This window comes from Micropterus dolomieu, linkage group LG08 (genome assembly GCF_021292245.1).
Source record: "Micropterus dolomieu isolate WLL.071019.BEF.003 ecotype Adirondacks linkage group LG08, ASM2129224v1, whole genome shotgun sequence".
Classification (NCBI taxonomy): domain Eukaryota; kingdom Metazoa; phylum Chordata; class Actinopteri; order Centrarchiformes; family Centrarchidae; genus Micropterus; species Micropterus dolomieu.
Genome location: NC_060157.1, coordinates 8,018,536 through 8,029,476, shown reverse-complemented (window position 1 = coordinate 8,029,476; position 10,941 = coordinate 8,018,536). Strand labels below are relative to the sequence as shown.

General features: G+C 38.8%; 2 protein-coding genes across 5 annotated transcripts; one reads left to right on the top strand and one right to left on the bottom strand.

Moving 5' to 3' along the window:
- Positions 1–1,562: 1,562 nt before the first annotated feature.
- Positions 1,563–4,425, bottom strand: si:ch211-210c8.6. Its single transcript, XM_046055350.1, has 5 exons — positions 4,229–4,425; positions 2,765–2,870; positions 2,439–2,545; positions 2,031–2,203; positions 1,563–1,945 (listed from the first exon to the last, which is right to left on the bottom strand). The coding sequence occupies exons 1-5, from the start codon at positions 4,332–4,334 to the stop codon at positions 1,667–1,669; spliced, it is 771 nt and encodes a 256-aa protein (XP_045911306.1). The 5' UTR covers positions 4,335–4,425; the 3' UTR covers positions 1,563–1,666.
- Positions 4,426–5,887: 1,462 nt separating this feature from the next.
- On the top strand, positions 5,888–10,522 carry bin2a (bridging integrator 2a). Of its 4 annotated transcripts, none has more exons than XM_046055347.1 (13): positions 5,888–5,977; positions 6,627–6,734; positions 6,825–6,905; positions 7,177–7,231; positions 7,319–7,413; positions 7,584–7,679; positions 7,869–7,976; positions 8,077–8,162; positions 8,246–8,321; positions 8,426–8,508; positions 8,889–9,510; positions 9,628–9,670; positions 9,837–10,522. In XM_046055347.1, the coding sequence occupies exons 2-13, from the start codon at positions 6,651–6,653 to the stop codon at positions 9,974–9,976; spliced, it is 1,569 nt and encodes a 522-aa protein (XP_045911303.1). In that variant the 5' UTR covers positions 5,888–5,977; positions 6,627–6,650; the 3' UTR covers positions 9,977–10,522. The 4 variants fall into 4 exon arrangements, with proteins under 4 accessions (XP_045911303.1, XP_045911302.1, XP_045911305.1 ...); XM_046055346.1 differs by lacking the exon at positions 5,888–5,977 and adding an exon at positions 6,234–6,279; XM_046055349.1 differs by lacking the exon at positions 5,888–5,977 and adding an exon at positions 6,234–6,279 and having other exon boundaries at positions 9,628–9,701; positions 9,837–9,979.
- Positions 10,523–10,941: the final 419 nt, after the last annotated feature.

The following is a 10,941-nucleotide window of genomic DNA, read 5'->3' as shown; positions in this document are numbered from 1 at the left end:
CAAAATTGTCTTGTGTGACTTCTGTTAAATGTTTAGTGCCATGTCCTGGCTTTTTGAATCCAGGTCAACACACACTTGAATACCCTGTGGATGCATCTATTTGTTATAGTGCTCTCTCTCAAATATATGTGTGTGTGTGTGTGTGTGTCAAAATCAACTCTCACATGTAATAGTGCAAAGGCAACTACTCTTGTCCAAGACTTCAGCTCTTACTGGCAGGTCGGGAATCCTAGGCACTTAACCTCTGTAGATTAGAGAGTGGTTCTCAATTTACATATCACCAAATCATAACAGACTATAAATTAAAATGATAACAATAGTAGTAAAATTAGGACTAATTGTAATAGGTGGTGCAGTGGTTAGCACTGTTGCCTCAAAGCATGAAGGTCGTGGGTTCAAACCCCGGCCTTTCTGTGTGGAGTTTGCATGTTCTCTCCGGGTGCTCCGGCTTCTTCCCACCATCCAAAGACATGCAAGCTAGGTTAATTGGTGTCTCTAAAGAATTAGGTGTGAGTTTGTCTATGTGTGGCCCTGCGATGGACTGGCGACCTGATGTACCTCGCCTTTCGGGTGGCGGTGGATGGATAGTTGTAATAGCGGGTGTTGAGCCAGAACATGGCTCCAAACCTGCAGAAAGTGACAGGAGACAAGAAAGGACAACACTGGGAGAGTAAAGATGTTGGGTAAGTAACATGCATTCATGGGATAAGAATGTATTTAGAGTGGAGGAGCTCAGAGCATCATGGGAAGCCTCCCGGTAGTCTTGGGTCTAGAGCAGCATAACAAAGGGATGGCAGGCTCACTCTTAAATGTGGAGATCCAGGAGGTTCCACAGGTGGTAACTAAATGTATAAGATATTCTATTTTTGACTCTAGGAACCACAAGTAACCTTCAATTCTGGGAGCACAGTGTTTTAGTGGGGTAATAGGGTACTATGAGCTCTGAGGTGGCTGATTTGTCAAGTCGAGTTGTGAATGGGTCTTGGCAAAGGTTGTTAATAACTTTTTAAATGTTGGGTTATGCTAGAAAAAAACTGGTTTGTATGTTGTGTTGACCACGTACACTGGAAAGCAAAAGTAAAGTGTTAATCACTGTTCTGAACAGTACACACTTAAATGAGGGGTGAAAAGCTGACTGAGAGGGAGGAGAAAGGATACTGTTTAAATTTGGGAATAACAGCACACACAGTCTCTCCAGGAAAGCATTCATACTGCTGTAAATGGTTGTACACACAAAGTGACCGAAATAATTGTGTAGCAAAATGAACAAAGAGATTGAGAGAGAAGTTCAAAGCCTAACTTCTTTCACAACTCAACAAAGCTCGCCAATTCCCCGAGTAAAGTGGATGTAAATCACAACAATTGTCAGACACAGGTTTTAATGAAGGAAACCGGCAGCTTTAGCGGTGTCTCCTCGGTTGTTTAAGTTTGACACAGATGGCCTTGACTAGAATGCCCCTATTAGCTCTCAATTATGACATGCCACAAAGATCTTACAGAGAAGGCTATTATGTAAAGGTTAGGTATGATTAACTAATTAATTTCACAAAACTGCAAACTAATTTAAAAATTTTCAAAAGACTTTAATGTGTATACCTTCTTTGTGTGGAGGTGATTGTTATTAACAATTGAGAAAATGTTAAAACATTATAACAAATATGTAACATCAACATTTTGGCAATGGCCAGAGAAGAGGAGTGTTCCTGATGTACTCCTGGAAGGCTGGGTCAGATCCCCACTTCTTCATGGCTTGCTTCTCCAGGATGGGGATGCCGCTGACGTAACGTAGCAGGAACCACACGAAGAGAGGCGACACCAAACTCAGGTACTGGGGTCCCTGCATCACTGATGAGGCTGAAAGCCAGAGACCCGACCACTGCAGGATCTCTCCAAAATAGTTCGGGTGTCTGCTGTAGGCCCATAGTCCACTCTGGATAAACTTCCCCTGGTGGCACAAATTTGAAAATGAAATCAGGGAATGAGGTATTAATGCAGTTTTGGGTTACACAACACAGCGTCCATTTACTTACAGCATTATCTGGGTCACTCTTGAAAAGCCATTTCTGCTGGTCAGCAATAGCCTCAGTAGCGAAGCCAAGACCCCATACAGCCCAGCCAATACCGTCCCTCGCTCCCAGAGGCACACCATGCTTCTCACTGTTCAGCATGAGGGTTGGCAGGAGGGTCATAAATATCCACAAGGCTTAGAGAAATAGGAAGAAATTAATCATCTTCAACCAACCTTAATACATTGATGAAAAAAATGCATATAACTTGCTGTAGCCAACAGATCCCACCTACAATAACTGCATATATAAAGAGCTAGAAACATTCAACTAGACAGTGATTTATACAAGGCGACCCTCCCTTCAGTTGCGTGTTGAGTTGGTCAAGGATTATGGCAAGAAGAGGAAGGCATTTACATCACTTCCAAGTACCTTGAATAGTCCAATATACAAAGAAAGTCCCAGGGCTATCTCTGACATTGTTGAACCTGCGATCATGACCGTCCTTCAAAATCCGCATGAAGAGGAATGTCCCCAGCCTGCAGAAAGAACACGGTTAACGTCCGTTCACATTAACCAAGGCAGTATTCATTAACCTGAGGTTTCACATTTATTAGTTCCAAGGACTGTCCATAAGTTCACTTACACAAAACTCTGCAGGCTTTAATGCAAGAGGATTTCATCTGTGGGAGTTTTATTCAACTGTGCAGGGGTATCACTGGGTGTATATCAATGGGGGTTACTGCTGCCTCACTTACCTGAGTCCCCATGCTGTCACCAACCCGGTCTGTACCTTCTGACGGACGTGACTGGCTCCTCCCCAGATACGACTCAGGTGAGCAAGTAGTATAAAAGTGCCAGATCCTGGAAAAAAAGACAGCAGAGTGAGACAAGCTACAGACTCAGGGCGGTTGGGATGTGGGTATGGCGAATTGCTCTACTTGTTGCAGAGTAAGGCGTGTCCAATAAATCTTTTACCCAGGATACTGCAGACAATTGGTTCCAAAGTTCAAGGGTAAGATATCTAGGAGCACAGCGCGAAGGGGAGAACCAGAAGAGGACGAGTAGAAGGAGAAGTGTCAAGGTGAATCATTTGTGAAATTATAAAGAAATTGTTGGTGTTGACAGGTAAGCTACACTGTTATACATGTAACAAATGATTTGATAACTGTCCACATTTAAGCCTCCAGGCACCTGACAGACTGAATTAATTCTCTAACTTCGTCATTGGTCGGATACTTAACTTTTTATGCTCAGAACTTGTCAGTAATGTCAATCCCCTTATTAAAACTCACAGTCTAATTAGGGTAAAAAATGAAGATACAGGGATTAACTCATTATCGGTTATTTTTGCAAAATTGCCTATTGAATGGTGAAAAATGTTGATCTCACTTTCCTAAGTCGAAGGTGACACCTCCCTGTTGCTCGTCTTGACATTCAGTTTACTATCATTAGACAAAAAAGCAGAATATCCTCACAATTGAGAAGCTGAAACTGGAATTTTATGGCATGAAAGATACACAATTATCAACCAGCTAATTATTTAATAGTCTAATTGTTTCAGCTCTAAAGGGCACAAGTAAATTAAGAATTTAATCCAAACATAAGGTAATTCTTATCTGATTAATGTTATTGAAAAGTGCTCTACAAATAAAGATTATTATTATATTATTATTATTGAAATGACATAATTAACTTTCTATTGCTGTTTTAAAGGTTGTTCAGCTAGTTTGAACTGGAGGTGAAATTATTGCAAAAGTGAGTCCAGGTAGCAGCAATCACTAGTGGGGATATGGGCTGTGTTGATTCTTTATTGGGACACACAAGAAGCCCCCTTTCTGGTTTAAAAACAGAGCCCTAAGATTCCTCTTCCTTCCTCCACATGACAATTAAGTCAAGCTGACTGGATCTATGTGCCGCTTCTTAAGATGAAGGAGGAGCTTTCTGGCTGTTTCACAACAAACTATTTTAGGTGACACAGATTTCATAATAGTGACTATCAATATCTGAGTGCAGGGTAAGAACTACATGAGATTAAATAAGACATACACAGCTGATTTACATGTATGTTAAGTAACCTCTTTTCTCGCTTAAATGTTGATTCGAGTTTACAATAATTGCGCTGAATAACAAATCAGGCTGCAAAACAGTCAGCACACAGCTCCAAATTAACACTCTGGACATGAATGATGATGTTCGGCAATTTCCCCACATTAACTTACCTGCCAAGTCGTAAAACTTCTCGGTTTTGAAAGCTGCAGCCAGAGCCCAGCCGGCCCACTGGATGCCCAGGTCGGTGGCGGCACATTTGACCAGAGTGCTCCCCATGATTATGTCAGTGGGTCGGCGAGCAGCGAAGGAATCTGATCATTTGTCTCATTCCTCAGACAACCGAAGAAAACTCTCAGGTTAAAGTTCACCGCTGCCATACTACTACTGGGAGTGGCTTGGCCGCAGGGAACTCTGGGTATTGTAGTTATCTGACGAACAGACCAGTTTAAGGACATAACATGAGTGCAGAGAAATAGAGAGAAAAAAGAAAGAAAGAATTAGAAGTACGTACGTTAATATATAGGTTAATTAAGTATTTTTACCTAGTGTTTTCTGTATTAGAATGTATAAAAACGTTATTAATATAGAAATATGATGTAGTACATTATGTAATAAGTCAGTATAACATGTTAATGGTAGGCTATGGCATATAAAATACGATGTAATTTGAAATGTAGTAATATAGTACGGCATTATAGCATAGAATATAAAATATAATATAATTTATAATAAATATAGTATCATATATGATAAAATATAATGAATATTATGTTTTAAATGTTATATCACATTTCTACTTTATACTTCTGGAGGAAGTAAAAGTAAAAATACTACACTGAAAATACTAAATAAAACTCATACTTTACAAATGTTACTTAAGTAAAAGTATGTAAGTATTATTATTGGAAAAATATACTCAAGTAAAACTACAAAGAAAAAAAAAACAGCCCCTGTGAGTGTTATGGTGTTAAATAAAATATTGGATTGAATAAGTGTAAATTGCATTTCATTGTTGTAGTTGGTTGAGGTGCTCATTTTAAAGTTTTATATACTATTATCAGGTTATTTAATCTCTTAAAGAATGTACTGTCATTTATGAGATTATAATGTGTTATGCGTATAAAATCTTAATCTGAAAAATAACAATAACTAAAGTCAAATAAATGTAGTGGTGGTAAAAGTACCATATCTTCCTCTAAATCTAGTGGAGTATAAAGTTGCATGAAATGTGGAAATACTGGAATACTGGAAGTTAAGTACAAGTATACTTAAATTTGTATTCAAGTATACAGTACTCTATTCAACAGTATGGTGGTTAGTCATAGGGCTATTCCGCTGCATAATGAGTACTTATATTTAACACATTACATACACTTTTATGATTATATTGTCAACTTTTACTTGGGAAAAACTTTGAATGCAGAACTTTTATGAGTAATGGAGTATTTTTATATTGTGGTATTACTTGAGTAAAGGATCTAAATACTTTTTCCCCGTTACTGCTAAGAAGATTCAGAGGGCACAGCAAAATAAAGAGTTCTCTCGCTGCTCTGCTTACTGAGGTGAATACAGAGGTTGTTCGAACATGCTTCACTTTCCTCATTTTTTCTGCCTCATCTAATACATTTAAATACTCTTATATACATATATAGGCTAAGAAGTAATAAAACAGATTAGAATCATTTGTCATGGATCTAAGGTAGAACCAAAAAGCAGACTCTAGATAGGCAGGTGGGTGGAAAATAAGTTTTTAATTTAGAAGACCAAAAGAAAGGGGAACTGGTGGCTGGCTGAAGTTTGGGTTAGGGCGAGGGAAGGTTTGCAGAAAAGCAAGATCCTGGGAATGAGAGCTGGCAGCTGGCTTAGAAAAACTGGTGTGGAGATCTGGAAGACAGGTGATCCTGGAGACAGAGGGAGGTGTAAGTAACTCTGGCAGATTGACAGGCAAGCAAACAAACGAGCCAGTATAAACTGGCTAACTAGACTGTTCACTGAACTGAGGCACATAAACATACTGTAACATAGACAATGATCCGGCAGGGACCGGATGTCAACACAGGGCTCTTATAGGGGTGAAGTGAGGACTTGATAACAGATGGTATGCTTGATTGAAGATGATGGGCAGGTGTGCAGTGAGACCAAAAGAGAAAGGGGGGAAGGGAACAAGCAGACAGACAGACAAAACCAAAACCCACCAAGCACACCTCTCACACACTAAAAGGTAGAAAACAACAAAAACACACTCATTCAAGCTTTAATACAAGATAATATAAATTAATAGAAGATTATATATATATATATATATGTACTACTACATGTACTATTATAGAATAATCATGGTAATACTAATAATAATTGATATGTAACCTAGGACAAGGTGCAGGTGTGTTGCTTGTTTCAATGTGCAACATTAAAGCCAAATAATGGTCTAAAGATATTGTTATCCATATCCAGAAGTTACTATTGAGAGCTCTGGGGGTTGTCTTAACTTCGTTAAGATAAATACATATAATCCAAATATTGAAATTACTTCCAAGAAATTACTTCTGTGTTTCCTGTCAACATTAGGAATAAACACAATCAAGACAAAATATGGCCGAGGGTAACAGTCCAAAAGGCAGCTCTGGTGACTTTGCTAAAAAAGTCCAAAGACAGCTGAGCAGAAGCAAAGAAAAGGTAACGATATGCAAATGTTTGTTTCTTAAATAAGAAATAACTTATTACCATTTAGTTGCTGTTGCTTTGAGATTTGTGCTTTTTCTGCAGGTACTGCAAAAGCTGGGGAAGACAGTGGAGAGCAGAGATGACCAATTTGAACACTGTCTCCAACAGTTTAATGACCAACAGGTAATCATACCCCTGCTTCAAGAGAAAATAAGAAGTATGGATTATTTTTGCGTGTGTTTATTCTGGACAGTAAAATAGACTTTAATGTTTAAACTGATGAAAAAATGACTTTCAGTTCAAAACAAGTAAATTCCCACTGCTGTCTCACCATGTTTTTTACGGAATATGGAAACAGTAGGATGATTTATTGGCTATTCTCAGTGAATCAACCAGCATAAAAGTAAAGTAAATCTAAAGACTGACAAAATGCAAACCTCTTGTCTATTTGCAGAGTGATGGGAACCGAATGCACAAGGACCTTAGGATATACATTAATGCAGTTAGAGGTGAAAATGCTTTTTTGGTGCAGATGCTGAAGAACTGTAGATTTGTGTCCTCTGCAGGTCTCATATAGACGATTCTGCTTTTTACAGACATGCGTGAAGCTTCAAGACGCCTTTCCCAGTCTCTGTTTGATGCCTATGAAACAGACTGGGCTGGAGAGGAAGATTTAGGAGGCATTGTAGAGGTCAGTATGGTCTTCAGTTATAGTGTAATACCCAGAGCAGCTATAGCTCTACGATTGCAAATTTTTGTTTTACAAGAGCAACAAGATTCACACATTGCCAGGAGACCAAAACCTGTTCTTTTTCCCTCTCTTTATACATATTTAATGCAATGTTTGTGCCTTTTAATAAGGGGGAGGACCTCCTGTGGAATGACTATGAGGTGAAGCTATTAGACCAGGCCATACGCACCATGGAGTCCTATGTGAGCCAATTCCCAGATGTGAGGGTAAGACAATACGAAGCAAGTATGCAAGCAAACAGAAGACAGACAAAAGGCCTCAAAGCAAACACAAAAACCAACAAAGACACAAATAGTTCACTCACAAACACACAAACGCACACACACACACACACACACACACACACACACACACATACGCACACATCTGAATATTTTGTCTTTTTCAATCTGTAGGAGAAAATAGCAAAGAGGGGAAGAAAACTGGTCGACTACGACTCTTCCCTCCACCACCTGGAGGCACTGCAGACTGCTAAGAAGAGGGATGATGTCAAGATAACCAAGGTGATCAATAATGACATATATTTTTCAGTGTTTACTGTGTATGTCTACTTTCATTTGTTTAAAAATGCACTTTACATCCATAAAATGTTTCACTCTGCAGGCAGAAGAAGAGATGAACGCTGCCAAACGTGTCTATGAAAGCATCAACAATGAGTTAAAAGAAGAGCTGCCTGTGCTCTATGAAAGGTCTGATAGATTATTTTCTAATATATAAAATGTGAGGGTATACACATTTTTTACATTATGTTTTTGATATCTTTCCTTTTTAGCCGTATTGGATGCTACATTTCAGTCTTCTCAGCTGTAACAAATTTACGAGAAATCTTCTATAAGGAAATGAGCACGGTATGTTTTGCTCTGTGTTGTCTGGGCATCTAAAGTCAGTCGGGACACAATAGTAATTGTCAATAAATATTTGTGTGTTTTTTACCAGTCCTCTTCTGTTTTAGCTCAACCTTGATCTATACAGTGTGATAAAGGAGCTGCAGGCTCAGCACCCGGACAAAGTGTTTGCTGTGAAGGGAATGCAGCGGTAAGTTCTTTTTAGCTTTGAATTTTGAAGACATTTTGTTTTAATGGTTGGCAGTTCAGTACTGGATTAGTTCACAAAATTAAACAATCTGCTCAAGATAGTTGAAGCTCTACTAAACTTGTCAGATCACAAAACACAGTAATTATAAGCATTTAATGCTATTATTCCACATGTTTTGTGTTCAAGCTGTATGTCCAAAGCTACAATATTGACTATATTTGTTATATTTTCTGACAGTATTGGTTGCTGTACATCCCACAGTATTTCCAATTAACTCTTTTGAGATGAATACATTTAATAAGTTTATGTCTGTAATTGGGGATAGGAGAAAAATATTCAAACTTGTTGTTAGTCTGATATCTGATTGCAAAATATTTCAGGTATGGCTCCCTGAAGAGAAGAACTCTGATGTCCCCTAAGGCCTGGAAAGCCAGCTTCTCTGAGTTTCACAAGAGCTATAATCCTAATCCTAGCCAGAGATTCAGTTTCAGGTCCCCAGACAAACCTCGCCACAGCAGTCTGTCTAGAGAGAGCAGCACCCTTGCAGTCTCCCCAAAATCACCTATTCTGGAGAGCCCGTCCGCAGAGGCCAGGGACCTGGATGCAGGATCGAGCCACAGTGAAATCCACAGTTCTCCTGAGAAAGAAGACGCTGCAGCGGGGGCGTCTGTAAACGAGCTGAAGTCGGGCGAAGACAGCAATCAGGTGGAGGAGGAAAAGGCCATGGAGGAAGAGGAGTCTGAGCCTAAGCCTCTTGCAGAGTCTGATAATAAGGGAGACGGTAAAAAGGCTCCACCAAGTGAGAGCAGCTCTGAACTGAACAACTCCTGTGATTCAGAAAGCTTGGAGCTCCAGCTGTCTGCAGCAGGCGACAGCCCGCTGCACATTGAAGAAAGAGAAGGCAGCCCGGTACACCTTGACACTTCTAAACCAAATGGACTGGAGAAAAGTGAGATGTCTGGGTTTAACTCTGACACTAAGGACCTGAGCATTCATTACAAGGTTTGTCATTTGATTAGTACGCAGTTGAGGACTGATGATGCAGACCTCCTCTATGTATTTACTGTTTTTTTCACCTATTTTATCATTACTTCCCTCTTTTCTTTGTGTCTCATCTAGGATGTAGTTTCGGCAGAAAAACAGGCATCAGTGGACTCAAAAAGTACAGTGGTTTAAAGTATTCATACTTTAATGTGAGGTTTGTATGTTTTTAATGCACACAATCCACATATTCAGTCACATATTATCAACCTCCTTATTCCCTTCTATCTTGTTTCTGTATTTGACTCAGCTTTTCATAAATCCCCGTCTGCCTTGTGTTGATTTAGGCAGAGAACAGAAGGGATTGAAGTCAACAGCTGCACAAGAGAAAAAATGTGGAGACAGCTGCACTGAAGTGTCCAACTGTGGTGTCATGAATGATGTATATGACTTGTTGGTGTTAGTTTTCTTATTTATCTGTTATTGAAATCCACTGTACATACAGGTCACAGCCGGGGTAAAGCTTCATCTGTTATATTTTTGTAAAAGCTTAATTATCCATTCAAAAGAGATACATTACTGCAGGATGATTTTTTTCAATTTTGAACTGGATTTTATCTCACAGATGCCATTGTATTCTGCACCAAACAGTTACAGTTTCAAATACGAGTTGTTGTTTTAGGTGCCCAAACATAATGCAGGAATAGGTTTACATTGTTAGAAAACGTTCTTACTATGTATGGTCACTGCTGTTTGCAGATGTACTGCACTGTGATTTTAAAAGGACCTGAGCTAAACTCCACTCTCCACTGTCTAAAATACTTGGAAATGATTTTTTAAGTAATTTCATTTCTTTTTCTTAACTTTTTAATCAGTTTTGTTGGCAGTGAATCAGCTGCGATTCATTTTTTTAACTTCATTTTTCATTTTAGTTTGAATTAAAGTCACAAAACTGCAATCTGTTAATTCGGTATGCACTGTGAAGATCAATCATTGCTTAACTATGAACAGTGATCTTTTTTTGTATCACATTTACATTAAGATAAATAAATAAAATTTTTCTTGTGTCAATAGCTGCTGTTTGCTTCTCTGCCAATGGCATAGGGACAAAAAACAACGACCTCTCACTCAGCCCAGATTTCTCAGCTAACTTTATAGTGAACCAAACATAACTTATAATGATAAGAGATTTGACTTTCTAGTCATCAGTTTAAAACATTTAAAAGTGAAAATTCCCCCCCACCCCACCCAAAAACTTAGTTGTATTTCAGAGCTAAAATATTGTGAATAACTGAATTTTAAAAACAACACTTCAAAAACACTTTTCTGCAAAATCATTTGGATTATTAGGAAGGAGGAAAGGAAGGAAAGCTTTGTATTATGACTGGGCAATATCAATATATATCCATGCGTCATCCTACAGGGATAGCTGTGAATAAGTGAATTACCAGC